This window comes from Leptodactylus fuscus, chromosome 4 (genome assembly GCF_031893055.1).
Source record: "Leptodactylus fuscus isolate aLepFus1 chromosome 4, aLepFus1.hap2, whole genome shotgun sequence".
NCBI classification, from domain to species: Eukaryota; Metazoa; Chordata; class Amphibia; order Anura; family Leptodactylidae; genus Leptodactylus; species Leptodactylus fuscus.
In genome coordinates this window covers 137332138-137359414 of record NC_134268.1, presented here as the reverse complement: position 1 = coordinate 137359414, position 27277 = coordinate 137332138, and the positions used below count along the sequence as shown (strand labels likewise).

The window sequence follows — 27277 nt, the reverse complement described above, 5'->3', positions numbered from 1 at the left end:
CCGAGACCGTCGGAACCCGAGGACTACCTGTACTTTATATATGTTTATTCAAATTTTACTTGCATTTGCTAAATTTCAAGTGAATCATAGTAGCTTTGTAATGTGTTGATATACAGATGGTATTTACGCAGATTAATCTGTCTACTATCACAGACAATCTCTCTATCATAGACATAGAAATAAACTATGGCCATTTTCATAGATAAAATAAAAGGATTGGTTGAGCTCTATTTACTCCCCCAAGTGGTCTGTTTACTTTAGTAGTTCCCCATCATTTCTCCCCTGTCACCTCATGGGTCCCTCCCAACTTAGCTTCCTTGCAAAGCTGGGAGAGACAAAGGGCTCACATTTGTGAATTATTAAAGGGGTTTTCTGGGCAAAAAAAATGTTTTTTAAAGTGTCTGTTAGTGCTATTAATGAGTCAATAAATGCACCCATATACCTTCATCCGTGTTTTGAGTGATTTCTGGGTGTCTCTGGGAGCTGCTGGTATCACGTGCATTCTTTACTTGCTTCTACTTCCTGTTATGTAACTTCCTCACTAACACCTCTCACCTCCCTCCCCCCTCTTTCCTCGCTCCCCTCCTCCCTTCCTCACTTCCTCACTCCCATACACCCCTTCCCTGTGTCTCTAGCTATCCTGCCCTTCCCTTCCAACTCAGCCCAACCCCCGACCCATAATATATACGTACCCTCCATGCTTCCTGTGATACGGACCCTCCTCCTCATGTATGGATTCAGTCTTCTCCTCCAGTGATGATCCACCGCTACTTTGTATGAATGGATGCCCAGTAGAGCTGAATTACCAGCATCAGCGCAAACCCTGCAGAATGATTGCAGAAGGAGGAGCAGTCTCGCCGGAAGAAGCCTGGATAGTAACGATAATAGAGTGGATGGGGAGTGGGGGAGTAACAGTGACAATCCATTTCCGGAAATGAGGAAACAGATCATCACCGGATAATCTGAAAATGTCCCTGGGACGGTCATGTGACTGATATGGGTAACTATTAGAGATGAGCGAATACTATTCGTACTAATAGTACTTGCTCATCTCTAGTAACTTTACATTTTTATTTCTAATGTTATTTAGAAAGTGTGTGTGGGGGGGGGGGGGAGGGTGTTTAGATAAGTGTAGGGATTTCAAGTTATCCCGGACAACCCCTTTAAGGCTAGATTCATGTGTGTTGAAAGCTCAATGTTGAGCCTTTGTCTCTAAGAGTCTACTAGAAAGCAAGTCTCACTGTTTTGTACAAATATTAGATAGCATGACACAAATCTGAAAGACCCCCAATATAGTTAAAGCAGTTTGCCACAAAATCAATGTGCCCCCCACAAATAGGATAGAGCATGAGTTGCAAATTGGTGAAGGTCCGATTTCTGGGTACCCACTTATCCAGAGTGCAGAGGTTCCTTGCAACCAAATCTGAGTAGAATGGATATCAGGGAGTGTGAGCGTCTGTTCCTCTTTTTTCAGTAGGACCTTCTGTGGATAGGACTCTGCTGCCCGACTACAACCCTGTTTACACTGAGGTTTAAAGCACCACAGTTCTCATGATTTGTGGTGGTCTCAGGGGCAAGACCCCACTGATCAGCAGCTTATCCCCTATTCTACGGATGATTTCATTTTGCAGACAAATCCCTTTAACAGAGTCTGTGGGGTATCATTGGTGTCCATAATATTAAATATTTGGATATATTTATCATTCATAGGGAAGGGAAATACAAGTGGTTATCGCGTTTTATGTATTCAACAAGGCTTATAAATCAAGTCTAGAATCTAGCACTTTATTAACTGAATTTCCAATCCCAGTTAAAGGTTTCATACGAGTACATTTATATTAGGAGAACTTTTCTAAATAATGGGTCACTTATCTGGATAATTAAGGTTTCCTAAGAAGGATTATTTTCTTTCGTTAGCAGAGATAACTCCAGTAATGCAATTGATCTTTCTCTGTAATCGAGTAAATAACCTTTTTGAGGTCATTATGATGTTAACATCAAAATTAGAAATACGTGTTTCTTCAGTTTATCATGAAAGTGAGTGTTCTCTTTTTACACTCCTTAACATTGAAATTACAACATCAAGAAGGACAAGCCATTCATTTATGCAAATTGAGGAAGTAGGAGATGTCACTAGGATCAGAAAGTGATTGCATTTTCAAGCCCCTAGCTCCAAATATATGGCATGTGGGAGGTGCATAAAAGCCAGATTGAAAGCAAAGTTTTAGGGTGTCTTTATTTGCGGGTCAGGTGTACTTTTCAGTTATACCATTTTGGGGATTTGCTATTGCTTTGGTCACTTTTTATTCAAATTTTAATCAGAGTCAAAACAGTGAAAAACCGGGGGTTTGGCACTTTTGACTTTTTTCCCCGCTATGGCATTACTGTACGGGAACAATATTTTTATAGATTTATAGATTCTGGCGTTTCCATACACAGGGATACCTAAATGTGTATGTGTTTCACAATATTTAAGTACTTTTATATGTGTTCTAGGGGATGGGGGGTGATTTGAATTTTTTTTGCATTTATTAGACCCCCTAGGGATCTTCAACCCCAGGGGGTCTTATCACTAATGCAATGCATTACAATGCTTATGGGTTGCAATGCATTGCAAAAAAATATGGCAGTTCTATTGCAGACTACATAGAGTAGCCTGCAATAGAACGTATTGAATGACAGACCTGGGAGCCTTCACAAGGCTCCCAGCTGTCATAGCCATGGAAAGCCGGATCCAAACCTTTCTCCAGGTGCTGACAATCCGCATAAAAATGGTGGCGCCCACGCACCACTGGCAAAACGGAGCCTCAGTCAGCTTTGACCAAGATGCCAGAGGGGTTAATGCCCGCAATAGGTGCAGGCACCAATCGCGGGCATTAGCATTGAGTTTTTGCTATATAATAATAATAATAATAATAATAATAATAATAATAATAATAATGCATGCTTAATCTAATAAAAGCCTAATAGACCTTACAATAGGTGGACAGTCTATGGAGTATAATAATGAGGCCACCAGAAACACAAAACATACATAAATGCTGCAGAGAAGCCTAGCGCTATGTGGGCTATACTATTTACATAAGCATGGGACCAATGAAAGAAAACATAAGAAGAAACATATTTGCACATGCATCTTCCCACAATCTTAAAACCTGCCCGTAATGTTCCAAGTCAGTCAGTGGAAGATGCTGTGCAAATAGTACATGAAATTCAACCATGGGTGAAAGAAATAACAGTACAATACAATAATAGTACACCCCTGCAGGTCCCGCGGATAGGAGTCTGTTTTAACAATGATTGGACCTTGTGTCGGGGGGGGGTGGGGGGTGGCGGGGGGTGGGAGAGGGGTAAGGGGGCCATCTCCCTTTAAGCTTTTTTTTTTTTTTTTTTATAGCACCCACTTGTCTGACCATAATGTTGTATTAGCCACCTCTGTCCACCCTGCAGACGTGTGTTATTGTGGAATAGGTCAACAAGCGCATCATTTTCAGGCGTACGCAGCTTGTCCTCCTTTCCATCTGCACCTTTCCATCTGTGCAGAGATACGTTTGGGAATACTAATAATGCAACATTAGTACTTCTGGTTAGCTCACTACTCTGATATTTGGGTGTTCTAGATTTGATATTTGCTGTGAACAAGGGAGATTCATGTTATCAAAACATGAATATATAGCCATTTGTATCATACGGTTTCTCGAGGTCACTACCTCTGGTAACAGGGAGTCACTACAGTTTCATCTCCTCTTATTAGCATTATTGGCCAGGGGGAGTGTGAGGTTTGGTGTGTTGTATGTAAACTGAAACATTGTTTTGTATAATAGACCAATACTTTATATTGTGACTTAGGGTTCCTATGCATGGTACCACCCATTCAGTGACTTAGTACGTATCGGAACTTGTATCCTGCCTGTGCTGTGGAGTGACGCTCTGCCGCAACTAAAGGACGAGCTGGGATGCCAACATTAGCAGTTACCAAATATGCGGGACTTATAGGCCAGTTGTAACATGTATAGGAAAATGTGCTCCAGGATACCATATAGAAACTATGTGGCTCTAAGGTCAACTGCATCTTATCTTGTATCTAGGTTGGAGACAAGGTAGTAGAAGCTCCATTCAGTTGTACAATTCCCCCCCCCCCCCTTAAAAAAATTATATCTTTTTGTGGCAATATTCCAATCACTTTCATAGATTATCATTACATTTATACACAGTTCCATTCGATTCCAACAAGTCTTTGGTGCATTTTTTGTCTTGTCAATGATTGTGTACCATTTGCATGCAAAGTCACCTTCTCTCATAGATAGATAGATAGATAGATAGATACATACATACATACATAGATATAGATAAATTGAGGCCTCTGATACTACCCATAATTCACCTACTCACCATCTCCTAAACTGATACCAAAGCCCATACATTCCGTGATTTTCCATAAATTTTGCCATTCTATTGTGTCAAAGGCCTTGACTGAATTGTAAGAAAGTCACTGTACTGAACACTATAGTTCAAAAAACATTGAGGGGGATTTATTAAGACTGGTGATCCTTATGCGAGTCTTAATTCATTCCCTACCAAGTGCACAACTTGCTAGAACTCCTGAGAGGCTCTGGCCTTTTAGTAATTCTAGTACCTGGTTGCAGATCTACACCAGTTAGGGACTGGAAAAGATTTGTGGTATATCTGGCTTGAGTCATAGAAAACTGGTGAGTCATAGTAAATCTGGTGGACTGGGGGGGAGGGGATCTAATCTAGATTCCCATCCCTCTATATCCACTGTGTATAAAAGTGACAAAGTGGAACTCAGAGCCTGGATGCAACACAGTGTGCTATAAATGTGCCACATTGAGGGGCACTTTCTAGGAGAATCCGGATTAGTAAATGCTGGCCATGGTGTTTTCAATCCCATTTTCTAATGAAAATGTTTATAAACCTTAGCTGCCTCTTGTCATTTGTCCAGCCTACTCTCACTGGGGTCTTCCCACATATTGCTCATATAATATTATAATTCCACTGCAACTGCTGCTGTAGAGGAAATATATGCTGGGTTGTTCCAGAAACCAAACCCCCTTATTGTGAAAATGTCTACTCCAAGATATAAGTGAAACGCACTGACAATGTAAGCACAGCTTTGCTATTTTCATTTCAGATTGTCAAATTATTGCCAGTTATTCATTGAAAGAATGGACCCGGAAGATTTTGCATTGCTTCAGAAGCTACAGAGAATTCTTAAAGATGGCCTCTCTGTCTTATCAGGTTTGTCTGCTTGGAATCGATTGTTTCCGTTATAATAATAGCAAATACTGAAATGATAATAACACACGTCTGCACATTTGCTGATTGCTTATCTTATTTCATTCGAAAAACGATACAGAAAAGACAATAAGAAAGTTCCGGTGTACCAATAAATGTATTCATCCTATGGGAATGTGCGCACACAACCAATTAAGTGGCGTTCACACTGTCGCTGTTGTCCGCCCCAAGGTGTCCGCTGTAAACTCCAGGGTAACTGGACAGCAGACGGCTTGCGAGCGGTCGGCTTTAAAACCCATTAATTTCAATGGGTTTTCAAAGTGACCGCCCATGCGCGTTTTCATCCTCTCCGCCTGGTGTCCGTTTTTTTTTCCGCGGACACAAAGTCCTCCATGTAGGATTTTGTGTCTGCAGAAAAAAAAAGGACACCAGGCGGATAGGCTGAAAACTCGCATGGGCAGTCACCTTTGAAAACCCATTGAAATTAATGGGTTTTAAAGCCGACTGCTCGCAAGCCATCTGCTGTCCGGTTTATAGCGGACACCCTGTAGTGGAAAGCAGCGGCAGTGTGAACGCCGCCTAATTAGTTGCTAATTTTCTGTGCAGAATTTGGACATCTCTATCCTTGGACCTCCATACTAATTTTACACATTAACTGTACAAAAAACTAATTTCTCAATCTACAGAAAAAAATTCAGAACAAAGAATTATCTGCATAATTGTAGCTCATGTTCACTAGAGTCCATGTCATTCCACAAGCTTGTAGACTGCAGATCTTCGTATAGCAGGATATGAAGCTGTAGAACTGCAATATGTGTTTTCTGCTCACAATGTCAACTCATCCTTTAGCTTTCAAGTCCTCATTTGTGTGATATTTAATGACTTGCAACCTTTTGCACCGAGCAAGGATTATAGATCACAGGATGACAAGACTGTGACATGCAGCAACTAATTGTGGTTGACAGCAATCTTTCTGCTGATATACCGAATGTGGAAGACAAATGGCTGAGCTGATACAAGCAGAAATAAAGCATTAAGGATTATGTCCCCATATTAAGATTGTCATATTTTATTTATAAGCATGCCATGAAAAGGGTGGTGGTATACATGGCCAGAATGTGTTAAAAAAAAGAGCAGTATTTAGCTTATTACCTTACTTACACCTGATGTTACTATTACAACACTGCCTTGTTGCCCCTTAAAAAAATAAAACTATCTCCATAAAAAACTTCATTAACCCCTTTCTGCCCAATGACACAATAGTGGCAGGTAGCAAGCTAACACACAAAAAATAGCTTTCCACAATATGGGGCCTTATCCTTAAAGGGTTTCTACCATTAAACTACCTTTTTTTCTAATGAACACTTCAGAATAGCCTTAAGAAAGGCTATTCGTCTCCTAACTTTAGACGTGGTCTCCGCCGCGCCGTTCCATAGAAATACCGGTTTTAACCGGTATGCAAATGAGCTCTCCGCAGCAATGAGGGCGGGCCCCAACGCTGAAACACCGATGAGCGCATCCCCATTGCTGCCCAGAGCTCTTTCCTGCGCCGCCTCCTTCTTCTGCAGCAACTCCGCCTCTTCTGGCTTCTCTTGCTCTTGTAGTTCTATATGCCATGGCCCCATGTAGCATAAATGCTGCTATATGGCAGTGGCGGAAATGGACCTGAAATGCTGCGGCAAAAACCATGGCGTCTTATAGTATTCACAAAATGGATGTAATTCTGGTACATCGCATCCACACATTGCGGAAAAATATCCACAGCAAAAATGTTTTGTAAATCACTGTATGTCAATTATACCTATGGAAATGTTGGAATTTTTCATATACCATATTTTTCAGACTATAAGACGCACTTTTTTCCCCCCAAATCTGGGGGGAAAATGAGGGTGCTTCTTATAGTCTGAATGTGGAGATATTATATTCCTGCCGCTGCTGGCTTCCTGCAGTGACAGGAACGTGGCAATGCTGCAGGCCCCAGCACCTGTGCCGGCGTCTAAAACCCTTCCCGGAATCTGCCGTTCTATTGCCCGATTGCCGGGTCTGTAAGAATAATGGCAGCCGCCGTCACCATAGCAACCGGGTCTCCGCTATACGCGGAGGCCCAAAGCTAATGCCCGCATTTAGAATGCATTCTAATTGCGGGCATTAAAACTTAACCTCTCCTTCCCTCCAAAGTGTAGAATACACCCCCATACCTTTAAAGTTGCAGGCCGGCTCATGCGCAGCGAGGTTGCAGGAGCCGACCTGTTCTGGTGACAGCCAGGAGCCAACTGAAGGCTCCCAGGCCTGTCATAGCTATATTACTATTGCGGTTGTTCTATGACCAGCCGTAATAGTAATGTAGAGAATCTCCCATAGACGGCAATACACTTCTATTGCCGTCTATGGGACTTGCAATCAAATGATTGCAGGTTCAAACAACCTACTGGGAAGGGGCAATAAAATAGTGGAAAAAAAAGCTTTAAAAAAATAAAATAAATAAAACTTCTAAATCACCTTTCCCTAGAATACATATACAAGTAGAAAATTACTGTGAAACATATATACATTAGGAATCCCTGTGTCCGAAAATGCCCGGTATACTGATATTTTTCAAACCGCCATGTTTTTTTGTTCACCGTTTTGCCTCTGATTTAAATAAAAGGTGATCTAAGTAATAGACATTCCCTAAAATGGTATAACTAAAAAGTACACCTGGCCCCACAAAAAAAATTCTCTATGCATCCCCGTACAGCTGCAGGGTCACCTGTCAATGTGGCCTTGCAGCTGTTGCAAAACTACAACTCCCATATATTAAATATTTTACCATTTTGTGCTTCAAATTTTTTTTCCCTATTTTCCTCCTCTAAAACCTAGGTGTGTTTTATAGTCCAGTGTGTCTTATAGTCCGAAAAATACGGTAGGTATAATAGAAGCAGAAAGTTCACAGAGGAAAATTTTCTGTGAAAAACACAGCATAGCCATCACAACATACAAGTCATCAGACAGAAAACCTCACCAAACAGAAGTCCTCACCCTCCGATGAAAAATAAAAAGTTATGGCTCTTAGAATGTGACAATGAAAAAAAAGATGCACAGCAAATGTAAGGTACCGAGCAATGTGGCCATTACCCGCTCACAAGATCTTCCAGAGCACTGGATAACTTGGGTAGTGGTGGAGTGGAGTTGTGGACAGCAGCTATGGCCCTCTGCATCCGCAAGGGATGTTAACAACAGGAGAAGGACCGGAATGAAGAGGCATTGTGCTTACGCCAATTGGTTTAGAAATTTGTTTCAAAAGCTACATGTGTTTTCTAAACCAATTGGAGTAAGTGCGGTCCTTCGTTCCGGTCCTTCTCCTAATGAAAAAAAAGAAACCCTATTTAATTGATTCATTTGTTTTACAGAAAACCCACATTTGATCATTGAACAAGTCTGCATTCTATCCAAGTGTAAAACAAGTTCACCTACAACTCTTTTAGAGAGCCTCAATCTTTTCAGGAATCAGTTCAAGGTATGTGAACCTGTTAACATTTTTTAGTTCTGTTAAAATATTTTACAAAAACCCTCAGGACCAATACATAATACATAAAATAATAAATAAATAAAATACGTGGCATGATCTATTGTACTCTGGTGGCTTAGATTTACTAAAAATCAGAGAGTGCAAACTTAGTCTAAAAATTTGGATGCTTGATGATAAATCTGTCATGTCTTTAGATAGTCTAGTCCATATTTATACCACCTATTTCGAAGCAGAATTTTTTATACTATTTTGCCACATTTTAGTCACATCACGACACATTTAATTCCCCTTTTTCTGACAGTGAAAGAGTGAAAGATGAGTCACAGAGTGCCAAAAAAATATTTACCCCAATGTTATGGAATTGCTAGGACAGCAATTCCCCAGTAGCTGCTAGAAACCCTGGGGCAGGGCACAAGAGACAGTGAGCCCTAAGATGAAGCCCCCCACTGTCCCTTCCTATTGCCAGGCCCTATCCTATGTAATAGGCGGCAACTCGAACATGATCCCTTCCTATACGAGGTATATGTGATACACAAAACGCAGACAAGACGAACAACAACAAAGTGAGGTCAGCTAGTCAGGGTTCAGTAACAGTTGAGCAATGCAGTGCCAAATCAGAGTCCAAAAGAAAAGTCAGTGAGGAAAGCCAGAGGTCAAGGATTAGAATGCAAGTAATAACAGCAACAGAAAAAAGCAAGTACGCACAAGGCAATAGCAAGCACTGGTGTGAATGTGAGCCAAGACTAAATAGGGAGGAAGAACCCGCCCTGGAGTTGACAGGAAGGCAGGCTGTCAATCACAGGGCAAGGCAAAAATAACCACTTAATGGACAGAGACAACAAGGGCAGAAGACGGGTGTGGTGCAAATTCAATTACAGAACTAGACCCGTGTTCACACAGTGCAACTAAAAACTCTAAGCAAATTATCAAACTGCACATGCCTCCTGCGCCGCAGCACGCGAGCAGAGGGTGGCGCAGAGACCCGAACAGGTAGAGATGTTACATCCAATGTCTACTTGTGGCCACAACAGTTCTGAAGAGCATTTTATAGACCCATATATTAGAAGCCCCTCATAAATAACACCATTTTCAAAGCTGCACCCCTCAAATAGTTCAAAAAACCATTTGGGTAATTTGTTAACCCTTTAAGCATTTCATAGGTATTACAACAATATTCAGGTTAAATTTAGACATTTAGTAGTAGGGTTGAGCGATTGTGTTCGGAAAAGATCGGATTCCGATTGGTGATCGAGAAAATTTCAACAATTTTAACATGTTTGGAATTCCAAACACGATCTTTTTAGGTGGGATCGAGATCGGTGATTATTTCCCACAATGCTTTGCTACTGGCCAAGCTTTGTGGGAAAAGCTAACAATGTTAGCCTTCACACTGAGTATACGCGCCGCTCATTCCGAGTGGAATGTATACTCAGTGTGAAGGCTCCGCTGCGGTTCCATAAGAATGAATGGAAGCAGCTGGCACACAGCCTTAACCCCCTTCGTGCCAGCTGTGTCCATTCATTCTAATGGGAGACTAGCTAACATCTCTAGTAGTTACTTACCTGCAGAGATGGCTGATCTGGTGACGTCTCCCCTCCCAGTACCCGACCACACTCTCCTAACCCGCCCACACTCTCCTAACCTGGGAGGCAGGGGGCAGCGGGGCGAAGAAGAACGAGAACACTGGGTACTGGACCAGCCATCTCTGTTGGTAAGTGGACACCAGGGGGGACTATGTAGCTAGAGGATTAAAAAAAAATTCCTCTGGCTACTTAGTGATTAAAAAAAATTCACTACACTACGTGGATTCTAACAATTAAAGCGTTCAATTGTTAGATTCCATGCTGTATAGTGAATAGGATTTTTTTAAATCCGATCTCTGATTAGTAAAAAAATCCAATGACTTGCATTGGGATCGGAATTGGGATCGAGATCAGGTTCAAATGAAAAATGATCGGAAATCGGATTTCAAAATCGATCCTGAAAAGTCAAGATCGGCTCAACCCCAGCAAGTAGTATTCGATCGAGTAGGTATTCGAACGAATACTACGGTATTCAAAATACTTGTACTTGTTCGAATACTATCGCTATTCGCAGTAAAGATTCGTCCTTGCTAGTCGGGAGAGCTGGCAGCTTGTGTTTATGCGGGAGCTGGCTTTTTCTCATAGGAATGCATTGACCAGCGTTGATTGGCCAGTGTACAGCATTCCACCAGTCAACGCTGGTTCTGCCAGAGGCTCGTCTGTGAAATACCTGCTATATCACTACAGATCAGATTTAGAAGAATACAGAAGTCTAAATTAATTTTTGGAAAGAGTAATGAGCAGGAGAGACCAAAATGGTGTACATTTAAGTTTAAAGGGGTATTCCCAGCTCGCATACTCAGCAGTCTTTACTGATGTAAAATCTTCTTTCTTCCTGGTTTCTTGCATCATTTGGTGGGCAGGGTTTCACATGCAACCTGCCGTTTAGCTCTGCCCCCAAATCCGCGTGTAGCTCCACCCACCCATATTGGACTATGAAGTACAGGCAGCAGCAACTCCATTCTGTGTTACATACAGAGACTGCCTGTCTCTGCCATAATGAACACAATTGTATTAGCTAGCCTGATAACTGGGAGAACAGAAGACAGTTCAGAAATTAAAGCAGCTCCTCTCCCCTATCTGATAGCAGGGAGCTAGGCCACGTGGTGTAGACACAGGAATAGCTAGATACACAGGCTGGCTCCTGTGCACTTAGCCCCTCCTCCCTCCCCCCTGAGGGGGCTGTGGCCACCAAGAATTGAATAAAGTAAGATAGTGGACAAACAAAGCAGTTTTGCTGAAGCAATGTATTTAGGAAAAGTCTTACATCCACATTAACAAGCAGTATAGATAGGATCCTTGTGATGGGACAACCCGTTTAAGATACTTTCTGTGCCTTGTCTGGCAAATTCACATTCTTTAACAGTGATTGAATGGGGATTATTGGAAAGTGTTAGGGAATAAGATGTGACATTGTATCAGAAATCTAACTCAACTAATAGGTGTAAAGTTAGTCAAGAAAGTTTAAAGATACACCAGACTTATCGTTCAACATTAGACACTTTGATAAATCTGGGTGAAGTTAAGATTGTCTAGTTTAAGAAAAACGCATGTCGTATATGATATTACTCCAGAAGTCACTTGAAACCACAGGTATGTTTAAAGATCATAGCATGAAGATCATAATCCTTTAATATAATTTTGCTTTTATAAGTTAATGTATAAGTGCAACATACTTTTCTTTTGTGTTGCTCTAGAATATGGAATATTCCTGGAACATGTTTGGAGATTTCAACTGTACAAATTTCACATTAACAAGCAAAGAACTCTATGACATTGTATTAAATATAAGTAAGATTCCAAACCTGCATTCAGGATCAGACTGCCAGTGTCCTCCTATATCGAAGCAAGGTCATGATCAAGTAAAGCAGTAAGTTGCTTAAGTTGCTTTTGATTATCCTCAATAATTTTGTATCAGATAAATTTGAAAATAATCTCTGTTTGTAATTAATTTGTCCCATCGATAAAAACTAGAAAATGTGAGTTATGGATATTGCAAATCAGTGTCTACATTAATGGAAAAAATGAAAGCAAGTAAATAAGTAGGGATTGGTTTTTATGCAGGGCCAGTTTTAGGCAAAGTGTGACCATCGGCAAAATTAAACACGTCACAACAAAATGGTTCCTCTCAGAGTTTTTTTTCGTATAGTGCCTATGACATCATCAACGACCTCTGCATCAAAGCCCCTCATAATTGAGAAATGGATGCAAGGGATTATTGGATTATTATTTGATCCTTCTGCTCTGTGGTTTCTCATCATGTTTTACACGATGGTGACCATCTTTACTTCGGATGGAAACCAAATTATCTATAGAAATCGTATCTTCTGTGATGATAATGGAGTGACTACTGTAAAAACTTCTACAGAGACATCAAGTTTCCATGTCATGTAAGGCTTAGTGGCCTTAGTAAAGAGAACATTGCAGGAATTTTTTTTAAATAAAATATGTAATATATTTGCAATAACAGTCCCTGCACAGTGACCTCATGGCTGAAATGTAAAAGGCTGGGTTTACATCTGTTGAAAATCCACTTGTTTGCTTGGCAGTTTCTGCTTAAAACAACAAACAGCCGACGGATCCCATTATAGTCAATAGAGTTTTAACAGTCTGTTTGTCTGTTGTTCTGGCCCTTCAACAGACTTAAATAACGGACACAGATGTGTACATAGTGCAACGGCAGTATTTGATTGTATTGTCCATACTGATAGAGTTCTAGAAGGCAGCAAATAGAGGCACTGTTTTCCTATTTACATCTTGGAAAACAGATTTGCATATTTTTCCCATAATCCCCTAGCAGAGCGAAAAAGGCTTTTGTATGGCTCCATACGTCTGTGAAGGTGATCTCTCCTTAAGGAGTGATATTATCCCCAGAACAGAGTTCTATCTAGTCGTGCAGTGTTGAAAACACATGGTTTGTTAAAGAGGACCTTTCACCATATCTGGGCACAGGCAGTGTTATATACTGCCAGAAAGCTGACAGTGCGCTGAATTCAGCGCACTGTCGGCTTTCCCGATCCGTGCCCGGTGTAAAGCGCTATCGGTCCCGGTACTGTAGCGCTTTACAGTCAGAAGGGCATTTCTGACCATTAGCCAGGAACGTCCTTCTGCCTCGCGGCGCCAATCGCGCTGTGCTGTGGAGCGGGGAGGAACTCCCCCTCCCGCTCCTGATAATACTCGTCTACGGACGAGCTGTGTGAGCAGAGGGAGGGGGCGTTCCTCCCGGCTCCACAGCACAGCGCGATAGGCGCCGCGAGGCAGAAGGACGTTCCTGGCTAATGGTCAGAAACGCCCTTCTGACCATAGAAGAGCTACGGTACCGGGCCGTAAGCTCTTCACACCGGGCACAGATCGGGAAAGCCGACAGTGCGCTGAATTCAGCGCACTGTCAGCTTTCTGGCAGTGTATAGAACTGCCTGTGCCCAAAAGTGGTGAAAGGTCCTCTTTAAGAAATCATTGATAGTATATTTATACGTGAAATCTGATTGCATCAATATTAATTGTATTAATATGTATTTCACGTCACAAAATGTTAATCAAATTCACTTTCTTTCGGCAGGTCAATGTCCACTATTGAGCAGTTCCTTCCTGACAATGCAATTTCAATGTTATTTAGCAACATTACAAAGTTTAAAGGTATTGTACCATATGTAAATCTCTACTTAAGGTCGTGGCTGTACTTTGCATAAACGCTGCGGTTTGGCAAAAAATCACAGCATTTTACAGTACCTGGTTAATCCCACACAATGCAGAAAAATATCCACAGCAGAAATGCTGAAATTTCAAAAACCGTTGCGTTTTTTTTGTTGTAAATTTCAGCACGTCAATTAATACCTACAGAAAAGCCGTCAGTTTCTGTATACAGTGTTGGCCAAAAGTATTGGCACCCCTGCAATTCTGTCAGATAATACTCATTTTGTTCCAGAAAATGATTGCAAACACAAATTCTTTGGTATTATTATCTTCATTTAATTTGTCTTCAATAGAAAACCACAAAAAGAATTGTCAAAAAGCCAAATTGGATATAATTCCAAACCAAACATAAAAAAGGGGGTGGACAAAAGTATTGGCACTGTTTGAAAAATCATGTGATGCTTCTCTAATTTGTCTAATTAACAGCACCTGTTACTTACCTGAGGCACCTAACAGGTGGTGGCAATAACTAAATCACACTTGCAGCCAGCTGAAATGGATTAAAGTTGACTCAACCTCTGTCCGGTGTCCTTGTGTGTACCGCATTGAGCATGGAGAAAAGAAAGAAGACCAAAGAACTGTCTGAGGACTTGAGAAGCAAAATTGTGATGAAGCAGGAGCAATCTCAAGGCTACAAGTCCATCTCCAAAGACCTGAATGTTCCTGTGTCTACCATGTGCAGTGTCATCAAGAAGTTTAAAGCCCATGGCACTGTGGCTAACCTCCCTAGATGTGGACGGAAAAGAAAAATTGACGAGAGATTTCAACGTAAGATTGTGCGGATGGTGGATAAAGAACCTCGACTAATATCCAAACAAGTTCAAGCTGCCCTGCAGTCCGAGGGTACAACAGTGTCAACCCATACTATCTGTCGGCATCTGAATGAAAAGGGACTGTATGGTAGGATACCCAGGAAGACCCCACTTCTTACCCAGAGACATAAAAAAGCCAGGCTGGAGTTTGCCAAAACTTACCTGAGAAAGCCAAAAATGTTTTGGAAGAATGTTCTCTGGTCAGATGAGACAAAAGTAGAGCTTTTTGGGAAAAGGCATCAACATAGAGTTTACAGGGGAAAAAAAGAGGCCTTCAAAGAAAAGAACACGGTCCCTACAGTCAAACATGGCGGAGGTTCCCTGATGTTTTGGGATTGCTTTGCTGCCTCTGGCACTGGACTGCTTGATTGTGTGCATGGCATTATGAAGTCTGAAGACTACCAACAAATTTTGCAGCATAATGTAGGGCCCAGTGTGAGAAAGCTGGGTCTCCCTCAGAGGTCATGGGTCTTCCAGCAGGACAATGACCTAAAACACACTTCAAAAAGCACTAGAAAATGGTTTGAGAGAAAGCACTGGAGACTTCTAAAGTGGACAGCAATGAGTCCAGACCTGAATCCCATAGAACACCTGTGGAGAGATCTCAAAATGGCAGTTTGGAGAAGGCCCCCTTCACATCTCAGGGACCTGGAGCAGTTTGCCAAAGAAGAATGGTCTAAATGGTTACCGGAAGCGGTTGTTCGCAGTTATTTTGTCTAAAGGTTGTGCTACCAAGTATTAGGCTGAAGGTGCCAATACTTTTGTCCGGACCATTTTTGGAGTTTTGTGTAAAATGATCAATGATTTGACTTTTTTTTCATTCTCTCTTTGCAAGCAAAATAAATGAAGATATTAATACCAAAGAGTTTGTGCTTGCAATCATTTTCTGGAAGAAAATGAGTATTATCTGACAGAATTGCAGGGGTACCAATACTTTTGGCCAACACTGTAGGTATAATGGCAGCAGAAAGTCCACAGAGGAAAACTCTGCAGACTTTGTAAAAACCAATGTGGACAAAAAAACTGTGATGGTCTTTTCCAGCAATTATCAGCTGCGTATAGCCAGAATATAGCCAAAGCGCCCTCTTGTGGTATCTACAGAGGAGCATCATATTGTTTGTTAATTTCTGCATTATAAATACAAGGCTCTGACCTTTATAAAGGAAAATTCAGAAATGAATCAGCACAAAAAAACAACATGATAATCGAAGGAATAAATTCACCTTCCATTCTGCTGTAGTCCTAAGAACAGTGATGTGAAGAGAATTATATAGGATAGATTTGACTTCTCTCCTTTTTAAGGCTTTCCTAGTTCAGGTGAAAAAAGAGCAAATAAACCATTAATCGCACAGGGAATTGCAGGTCTAACTGCAGCACTCTGCCAATGTGTATTAATGTATTTGGAAAGGATCTGAACAATCGAGAAGATAACACCCTAGCCGAAGGGCAAGAATAAAGAGCCAGAACAAGTGCTTTGAAAGAGCCACATATACCAAATATCTCCAACAAGCAATCACGTTCTCCCCAGTATGAGGGGTGATCTAAGATAAAATCATTCTAGAGCCATTGTTAAGGTAAGGCTGAATTAAATTGTTACCAGAAGACCACAGAGACTGAAGTGTATACTGTAACAATACTGTAACATACCTCCCAACTTTTGAAGAACCGAAAGAGGGACAAAATGTGCGGCGCGCGTAGCGCGCCGCGGCAAACTTAGCTCCGCCCACTTTTGTGTTGATTTTTCATGTGCCCGCACACAGTATAATCCTCCTACAGTCACCCATAAATTATATGTCCCCCCTCTATCTCTCCCCCAGTTTCATATACACCCTTCATCTGCCCCCAGTTTCATGTCCCTCTTCCATCTCTGCCCCCAGATTCATGTCCCTCCATCTCTGCCCCCAGATTCATGTCCTCTCCATCTCTGCCCCCAGATTCATGTCCCCCATCTCTGCCCCCAGATTCATGTCCCCCATCTCTGCCCTCAGATTCATGTCCTCTCCATCTCTGCCCCCAGATTCATGTCCCCACATCTCTGTCCCCAGATTCATGTCCCCCATCTCTGCCCCCAGATTCATGTCCCTCCATCTCTGCCCCCAGTTTCATGTCCACTCCATCTCTGCCCCCAGATTCATGTCCCTCCATATCTGTCCCCAGATTCATGTCCCCACATCTCTGCCCCCAGATTCATGTCCCCACATCTCTGCCCCCAGATTCCTGTCCCTCCATCTCTGCCCCCAGATTCATGTCCCCCATCTCTGCCCCCAGATTCATGTCCCCACATCTCTGTCCCCAGATTCATGTCCCCCATCTCTGCCCCCAGATTCATGTCCCACAACTCTGCCCCCAGATTCCTGTCCCTCCATCTCTGCCCCCAGATTCATGTCCCTCCATCTCTGCCCCCAGATTCATGTCCTCTCCATCTCTGCCCCCAGATTCATGTCCCTCCATCTCTGCCCCCAGTTTCATGTCCTCTCCATCTCTGCCCCCAGATTCATGTCCCACATCTCTGCCCCAGATTCATGTCCCTCCATCTCTGCCCCCAAATTCATGTCCTCTCCATCTCTGCCCCCAGATTCATGTCCCCCATCTCTGCCCCCAGTTTCATGTCCACTCCATCTCTGCCCCCAGATTCATGTCCCTCCATCTCTGCCCCCAGATTCATGTCCCCACATCTCTGCCCCCAGTTTCATGTCCACTCCATCTCTGCCCCCAGATTCATGTCCCTCCATATCTGCCCCCAGATTCATGTCCCCACATCTCTGCCCCCAGATTCCTGTCCCTCCATCTCTGCCCTCAGATTCATGTCCTCTCCATCTCTGCCCCCAGATTCATGTCCCCACATCTCTGTCCCCAGATTCATGTCCCCCATCTCTGCCCCCAGATTCATGTCCCTCCATCTCTGCCCCCAGTTTCATGTCCACTCCATCTCTGCCCCCAGTGTCATGCCATCCTCTCCTTCATCTGCCCCCAGATTCACGTCCCACCTCCACATTAAACTTACCTTCTCCTCCGCTCCCTCGCCGCTCTCTGCCCGCCTCTCTCCCTGACACATGCGGCTGAAGCTGCTCGCGTGCTCGCTTCGCCGCTGCGTCTCTCTCTCGCTGACACATGCGGCTGAAATGAGGAGCTGACCTGTGTCAGCTCCTCGCTTCGCTGCTGCCGCCGGCTCCTGGCTTGTACATCGCGTCTACAAGCCAGGAGCCGGCGGCAGCAGTGAAGCGAGGAGCTGACACAGGTAAGCTCCTCGCTTCAGCCGCATGTGTCAGCGAGAGAGAGACGCAGCGGCAAAGCGAGCACGCGAGCAGCTTCAGCCGCATGTGTCAGGGAGAGAGGCGGCCAGTGGCAAAGCGAGGAGCTGACCTGTGTCAGCTCCTTCCTTCAGCCGCATATGTGTTCAACTCAGATCTGCGTCCTCTGGACGCAGATCTGAGTTGAAATCGGGACATACCTCCCTCCAACCGGGACCGCGGGACATGTCACCCAAATCGGGACTGTCCCGCGGAAATCGGGACGGTTGGGAGGTATGCTGTAATACTGTAACTGTAACAATCTTATCTTGTCTACGAGAGAGAAATTGATCTATAAATAAGTAGAATATAGAGAGGAGAATTGACAAAAGTTAATGTTTTTCATTGTGCCTGTAGATAGTTTTGTTTTTCTTAGGAGTTACAATGCCACCGGCAGCAATATACATCCTCTTGGTCATAACACTTGAGGTCAGACAAGATAAAACTCCCATAGCAAACTGCACCAGCTCCTTTTACTGCTCTAACTTATTGCCCCAGAATTGCATGGAGTCAGAGTTATTTGCTGGACTACAGGTGCACTTTAGGTACCATTGTTGCCTGCTGTGGCTCCACTTGGTGTTGCGAGTTGATAAATTTCTGTCTCATTTCTGGCTGTTGCTGCTTTTACTCTTCATGATACTTGTGGCACTGACAGAGGAGATGTAGCGCTGACTGAGTGAGGTGGAATGGATTGGGCAGAGGCCACCAGTGTTCTCCCTAAATACTGTGGCAAGATGAATATACAGCCTATCCTGATAATATTCTAATTTTTCTTCCCATTGGGATGCAGGGGAGAATTCTTCCATGTTATCCTTTTAGCGAGTGTCTAAGAGCACTGCCATCCAGTACTGTTCACTGTTGATGATATAATATGCATGTTGCTGTGTAACCAGTGGAGCATACAGCTTACCAGGGACTTGCCTTTGTTGGTGTTCTTGGCTAACATAATTGTTAACATCATCATCATCTTGAAACAGATAAGGGTCAGCCTCCTCTCCTGGCTGTGCCTGTGATATATCAAGAATCATCTCTGTATCCAAAGGAGAGTCTTCCTCCTCTTCCAGTCAAGGAGTTGCAGTTCCTCTACCATAATGACCCTGACCTACTCCTCATCTTCATCCATCAAGATAGAACAATGACCTTGACTAAGAAGTGGAAATTGTTCCTCTTCTTCCACCACTCATTGCATGTGTGTAGGGGTTTACTGTAGGATATAGAGAGATAAAATTGATGATGCTACAGTCATCCCTGCTGACAAACTTGGTGGCTTCTTCAAAGGGCTTTAGAAGCCAACACACTTCCCTCATGAGCCTCCATTAACATATCTCAAGGTAACACATTTTCTTTGTGGTCTGCTGCATGCAATTATTGTTCACCGCTTTCTTCTGCTTACCCAGACACTCCAGCATATTTAAGGTGGAGTTCCACTGAGTTGGAGATAAAGTGGTGAAAAGCAGAAGTTTTTGTTGCTGTTAATTGAGATAGATGTTTTCTGCCAAGTAAGAATAGCTGAAATGCGCAGAGATTTTTCCTGGCCATGAATAGCACCTCTTTTACATCACTATACAGGCTAATAAATGGTCAAACCACCATATTAAGGACATGTGCTATATAGGGACAATATGTTATTTTTCCTAACTGCAGCTCAGCAACAATATTGATTGCTGGCAAGACTGCCCATTTAGCATTGACAAGGAGCTATCCAGCGCATACTTGCTGCAGGATACAGCAAAGTTTTTCACCTTAGACCTCTTGCAGAAAACCGTGGCATGGGTCACTGGGCTATCATTTCTGTCAGCCCAGATATACGGTCACTTGTGTAGGCTGACAGTCCAGGCTCTAAAATTCAGGACAGGTCCTATTAAAGCACGATCGGCAGCTAGCTGGTCACGTGAAACACAGCTTATACCCATGAAATAAGTGTGGAGTTGGAGGATGAGGAATGAAAGCAATTTTCTGGCCTGGTAAAGATGGTGATAGAAAATGGTCCAGAGTGAAGACTCCAAACTAGGTGAATAAACCTTGCATGGTGTTGGAACTGGACCTGCATAATTAGGGTGGACCTAGCACCTGCCCAAGTTGCATTTCTGGATCACGGCCGCTGTGATTTTGGATGTACACTGACACCACAATGGACACTCCAACATAGACATGAACATAGAATTTTCTCTTTGCAAGTGCACGTTGAAGGTCTTCCAAATATGTTAATTATTCTTAACACCTATGTTTTAAAACTAAATCTTGATTTTTTTTAAATAGGATTGAGGATCAAAGACATTTTATGGAATGCAAGTGCAAGTGCTTCAGAGCTGCAGTCACTAACAAATATTTCAGAAGAAGCAACCAACTCACTGTTACAAATGGCAGTATCCAAGCCACAGGTACAGAAAGATATGATCCACAATCACTCTTTTTACCATAGGGAATTGTTACAATATTCATTAGGTTTTAAAGGGAGTCTGCCTGTTGCCAGGGTAAAGCATATTAAATCAGGAAGACTGCTTGATAAGTTAGGTTCACCTGAATGTAATGACTTTTTCCCATGAAAATATGTTCCTCTGTTGCCGATATATAAATTTATTTCAAAATATGTATATGAGCAGTCTGGAAAACCGAGGGCAACCCTCCTGAAAATGTCACTTTTTTAAATTGCAGATTTTGAATTTATGACTCAAATAAATATCGCTGCCAAACTCTGGTGCTCTATTTATGTACATTGTAATTCTTTAACAAACTAACACATTTTAGGGATGGGTATTGATATGAAATGGATACAGAAATGCCTTTGCTTCTTGTATAATTTGATATTTGTACACACTTTCAGTCACATGCAGTGATGTAGGGGTATATAATTTAAGTAAGGGAACCAAACTCGCAAAAATCCAACCTTTATGTACCAGTGCAGCTCAATAAATTAGAACATCATCAAAAGTTATTTTTCTTTTGTAATTCAATTCAAAAAGTAAAACCTATATATAATATTGAGTCGCTATAGAGTGAACTTTTTCAAGTGTTTATTAATGTTAATGTTGATGATTATGGTTTACAGCCAAAGAAAATCCAAAAGTCATTATCTCAGAAAATTTGAATATTATATAAGAACAGTAAAAAAATGATTTAACACAGAAATGTTGGATAATAAAATATCTGTTCAGTAAATGCAATCAATACTTGGTGGGATCCTTTTGCATGAATGACTGCATCAATGCGGCAATGTGGCCTGGAGGGATCAGTCTGTGGCACTGCAGAGGTGTTCTGGAAGCCCAGGTTGTATGATAGCAGCCTTCAGCTTGTGTGCATTGTTGGGTCTGGTGTCTCTCATCTTCCTCTTGACAATACCGCATAGATTCTCTACAGGGTTGAGGTCAGACGAGTTTGCTGGCCAATCAAGCACAGTGACATTAAACCAGGTCTTGGTACTTTTGGCAGTGTGGACAGATGCCAAGTCCTGTTGGAAAATGAAAATTCCATCTCCAAAAATCTTGTCAGCAGAGGGAAGCATGAAGTACTCTAGAATTTCAAGGTAGATGGCTGGGCTGACTTTGGTCTTGATAAAACACAGTGGACCTACACCAGTAGATGACATCACTCCCCAAACCATCAGTGATTGTGGAACCTTCACACTAGACCCCATGCAGCTTGGATTATGTGCAGCAGCCTCTTCACTCTTCCTCCAGACTCTGGGACCTTCCAAATGGAATTCAAAATTTACTTTCATCTGGAAACACCTTTGACCACTGAGCAACAGTCCATAACTTTTTGATGATATTCTAATTTATTGAGATGCACTAGTATATATACAATGAGCAGAACACTTCCAGACAGATCGGGGACAGAAGCCATGTCACCACAGATGGTAGCCGGCAAACAAGGGCATTTATAAATAATATAGTGTATATCTTTACAAGCTTTAAATCAATAACATTTTATCCCTCTCCAAATTTCAGTTTCTATTTTTTTTCCGTTACATTTTATTTCAATGTAGCTTTACAAGACCTTATATTTTGTGGGTACATATGACTTTTTGATCAATTGTTATTACTCTTTGAGAGGTGAAATGAACAGAAAACATCAATTCTGTCATCTGAGTTTTAAACCTTTCACACTCTGTGTCATACTATTACATCTCATAATAGTATGGCGTTATAATGCCACAGAAACAGAAGAATCTCCCAATCATGGCATCTGGGGGTCCTGGGCAAGATCACCTACTCCCAAAAATGTACATACCCCCCAACCTTCAAAGAACAGAAACATGCTATGCATGCCATAGCACATTTAGCTCCACCCACTTTTACATTGACTCCGCCCATTCTCACTCATTTATCTTTGTGCCCCCACACAGTACAATGCTCCTATAGTCACCCTAACATTATATGCCCCCACATTATAAAGTTCCCCTCCAATTATCCCACAGTATGAAGTCAATATGAAGTTTAAACTGGGGCAGCTGGAGGGGGACATTAAACTGGGGGTAACTAGAGGAACACATGTCCCCCTCCAACTACTTCCATAGTTAATTGTCCACCCCTGCCAATTTAATGTCCCTTCTTCATCTGCCACCAGCTTAATGTCCTCCTTCATCTTCCCCAGTTTAATGTCCACCTTTATCTCTCCCCAGTCTAATGCCCCCCCCCCCACCAAAGTTTAACATAAGAAAAATCACTGAATTCTCACCTCTCCTCGCTCCCCTGCTGTTTCTTCTACTGGAGTGATCAGGTTGCTGCAGGCACAATGTGAGTGACATCATCACATCGCATCTGAAGCTTCTGGATATTTACATTATGATTCATTACAGTAGCAAAATTACAGTTATGAAGTAGCAACAAAAATAATTTTATAGTTGGGGACCACCACATGAGGAACTGTATTATAGGGACGCGGCATTAGTAATGTTGACAACCACTGCATTAGACATTTTGTATCTGATAAAACTAAATACATTACCCCTAATGTGTACAACAGCTTTGTAGCATTGATAGAAATTCTGTGCTCCTGTTGTAAGCCTTGCATTTTTTGACCAATAGAATTTACTTGTTTTATTTTTGTTTATGACAAAAAAGCTAACAAAATCTTTCCATAGGACTTTGGCAGCATAATTGAATCTGTTGTTTCTGGCAATTGTGAGGATCACCTTTTAGGTATACTTCTTGAATACACAAATAGAGAAGAAGCTTCTACAGCAGTTAAAGAAATCTGCGCCATGCCACCTGCTACTTTCTATCAAGTTATTGTACATTTTCTCCAGAACATCAACTTCCGAAACTTAATTTACAAGGTAACACAGGAAATACACTTTTTGCTAAAAATCATTGATGTGAAGTTAGAAATATTTGAGTGGCTAAAATGACCAACATCAGGTTAGTGCAAACACTTCTATGTAAATGCAATATCATAAATGTGTTATTTTTTTATGCGATGTTACACATATATTACTGTATAAACAGTATGATGTATGTACATAAGGAAGAGGTTATGGGAGATAATGTGGGCAATTTATCATTTGCACATTTTGTTTGTGCTTTCCTTTGACATGCACTTTTATGCTTTGGCTTTCCATGCGTCTGATTTACTAAAGGCGTACAATTGCGCCATAAACTTTTATTTTTTGCCTTAGAAACAATGCATCTAAAAAGTAGTCTTGTCAAATATAATGGTATGTTAACACGGCGGAATCCTTTTCTGCCGTGTGAACTCTCCACGCGGCAAACCGCGACAGGATACATCCTGTCACGGCATCCCACTCCTATTTAGTAGAGATGAGCGAGTAGTACTGGATCGAGTAGGTGTTCGATCGAATACTACGGTATTCGAAATACTCGTACTCAATCGAGTACTACTAGCTGTTCGAAGTTAAGATTCAATGCAGAACCAGCGTTGATTGGCAGAATGCTATACATTGCCAATCAACGCTGGTTCTTCTCTTACCTTTAGAAGTCTTCTCCCTGCGCAGCGTCCCGCATCCTTTTCCGGCTCTGAATTCACTCTGCCAGGCATCGGGCCTGGGCAGAGCTGACTGTGCATGCCCGCACTACAAGCGGACATGCGCAGTTGGCTCTGCCCAGGCCCGATGCCTAGCAGAGTGAATTCAAGGCCGGAAGAGGATGCGGGGACACTGCGCAGGGAGAAGAATCCAGCCCGACCCTCACTCATGGACTTGGTAAGCAGAATTTGATCGAATGTTACGTACCCCTGAAACGAGCATTTCCCCCCATAGACTATAATGGGGTTCGAAACCCGTTCGAACAGTCGAACAGTGTGTGGCTGTTTGAATCGGATTTCGAACCCCGAACATTTTAGTGTTCGCTCATCTCTACTAATTAGGCCTGAATGAATGGGCCTAATCGGGAGTGCTAGCTGAAAAAAAATCGCTAGTGGGAAAAAGAAGTGAGCAGCTCCCATTGAAATGAATGGGACCTTTTTTTGCAGGCGGATTTTGAGGCGGATTCCATGTCACAATCCACCTGCAAAAAACTCTGTGTGAACTAGCCCTAAGTGGGGCAGCTTTACTAATCCTGTCTAATATTTAGACACGGTAAACTTGAAGAACAGACAGTCTAAAGACTTCTTACAGTAACTCATACTGTATTAGAAGGCAAGGACCAGTTCCATCCAGTGAAATACTAAAAATCTATGCTTACCCATATTTTGTTAAAGAGATTTCCTTTGTCGCCAGGAAGACAACACATTTCAGGACTGAAACACTCCTTTTTCAAGTGTACAGTTAGTAATGGTTGGCTACCACCAACTATACACTGAATTAATTTGCATCTATTTGACGCCAATAAGAATGGGTGAATGGTGGGGTGGGTGGGGGAGAAGGCAAAGTTTTTTTTTTTTTTTTTTTCCTAGCAGTTAAAACGAATTGACAGAAAACTGATATGACACTTACAGAAAAACAAGTAATAGGGACCATCCAATCCACAGTATTAAAAATGGAAAGAAAGATATCAGATCCGCGCTTACCCTCACACCAGTATTTTATTCAGCTTAACAAATACACAACGCGTTTCGGGGTCCCGAAACGCGTTGTGTATTTGTTAAGCTGAATAAAATACTGGTGTGAGGGTAAGCGCGGATCTGATATCTTTCTTTCCATTTTTAATACTGTGGATTGGATGGTCCCTATTACTTGATTTTGTGACGTGCTAGCACGCTGATCCTTGCTGCTGTATATCCCTATTATCATAAGGTGTATTTTTTCGCCTGAAAGGTGATTATTTCATTAGCTCCTTTGTTATGTATGGATCTACTTTCAAAGGATAATGCGCTAGGTGTTGCGCGGTACTGTTTTTTATTGTTTTTTCACTTACAGAAAAACGTAATCTATTTTTAACCTCTTTTTCGCATGCAGTATAATACTCACACTCAATACTTTTTACTCTGATGATACTGTTGATAAAAATATTTTTATTAACATATAGTAAGAACATTACTATCCTTGTATCTCAGAATTATCTTTGTTTATAAATAGAGATGAGCGAGTAGTGTTCGATCGAGTAGGTGTTCGATCGAATACTACGGTATTCGAGATACTCGTACCCGATCAAACACTACTAACTGTTCGAAGTTTAAGGTTCGATGCAGAACCAGTGTTGATTGGCAGAATGCTATACATTCTGTCAATCAACGCTGGTTCTTCTCTTACCTTTAGAAGTCTTCTCCGTTCAGCGTCCCCGCGGCGTCTTCTGGCTGGAATTCACTCTGCCTAGGAATCCGGCCTAGGCAGAGCCGACTGCGCATGCGCGGGCATGCCCTCGCATGTGCAGTCGGCTCTGCTCAGGCGTCAGGCCAGGCAGAGTCGACCGCGCATGCGCAGTCGGCTCTGCCTAGGCCCCGATGCCTAGGCAGAGTGAATTCCAGCCGGAAGATGCCGTGGGGGCGCTGCGCCGGGAGAAGACTTCAAGGAGAATCCAGCCCGACCGTCACTCGTGGACTTGGACAGTATAATTTTATCGAATTTTGTGTACCCCTGAAATGAGCATTTCCCCCCATAAACTATAATGGGGTTCGAAATCCGTTCGAACAGTCGAACAGTGTGCGGCTGTTCGAATCGAATTTCGAACCTCGGACATTTTAGTGTTCGCTCATCTCTATTTATAAAATGATTGAATTTTTTTTCCTCCCTTCAACCACTATCTATGTAATTGCGAATCATTTGAGCTATGAGATAAATTTCAGCTAATACTACCATCAAATTTCATATGCGTTTTGTGACTTTATACTTCATTCTTATTTCTGTGATGTTAAATCTAATATCTGATTATTACAATATTCCAGGTCAGCATTCCTGATAAAATTGAGAAGATATTAAACACCATCATGAAACAAATCTCTAATATTGGAAGAACACTTGAAAAATATCAGCATGTTTTTAATAGTTTATTTGAGCCCCAAAAACTAGTGAAAACCATGCCACTGCTTGTTAAATTTCAACAGGTATGAGGACCAATATCTGCATGATTGCAGTTGTGAAAAACAAGAAAAATTATATATGTTGGCAAATTGTTTATATGAAGCAATGAAACATACAGCAATGGGGCTCCACAGAAGAATGTTAAATGGTGTTTTATTTCACTGGGACTATAGCAAGAGAGTTCATGGTATTAACCCCTTCCCAACATTTGACAGATACAGTATGTACTGATCAACAAACCTACTAAAGAAAGTTGACTAATACTACATAGTACATAAACCACGTATACCAATCACAGACACTCCCTGGGATAATATTAAACATATTACACCTTTATCAGAAAGACTATAAAACATGTATACATTGAACAAGACTGGTGATGTGAAGATCTACTAGAATAAGGGCAAAACATGATAGGGATGTAGATTAACCCCTTCCCGCCGATGGCATTTTTTGATTTTCGTTTTTCGTTTTTGACTCCCCTCCTTCTAAACCCCATAACTTTTTTATTTCTCCGCTCCCAGAGCCATATGAGGTCTTAATTTTAGCGGGACAAATTTTTCTTCATGATGCTACCATTAATTATTCTATATAATGTACTGGGAAGCAGGAAAAAAATTCAGAATGGGGTGGATTTGAAGAAAAAATGCATTTCTGCGACTTTCTTACGGGCTTTGGTTTTACGGCGTTCACTGTGCAGCCAAAATGACATGTCCCCT

The 27277-nt window shown here is 42.0% G+C and overlaps 1 protein-coding gene across 1 annotated transcript in view; it reads left to right on the top strand.

Moving 5' to 3' along the window:
* The window catches only part of ABCA13 (ATP binding cassette subfamily A member 13), a 369133-nt gene that overhangs the window by 38833 nt on the left and 303023 nt on the right, over window positions 1–27277 (top strand). The window contains exons 8-14 of the mRNA XM_075271925.1: window positions 5153–5259; window positions 8646–8752; window positions 12045–12217; window positions 13907–13983; window positions 20402–20523; window positions 23226–23420; window positions 26423–26581. Coding sequence (XP_075128026.1) covers window positions 5153–5259; window positions 8646–8752; window positions 12045–12217; window positions 13907–13983; window positions 20402–20523; window positions 23226–23420; window positions 26423–26581 — 940 coding nt within the window. The remainder of the gene's footprint in view (window positions 1–5152; window positions 5260–8645; window positions 8753–12044; window positions 12218–13906; window positions 13984–20401; window positions 20524–23225; window positions 23421–26422; window positions 26582–27277) is intronic.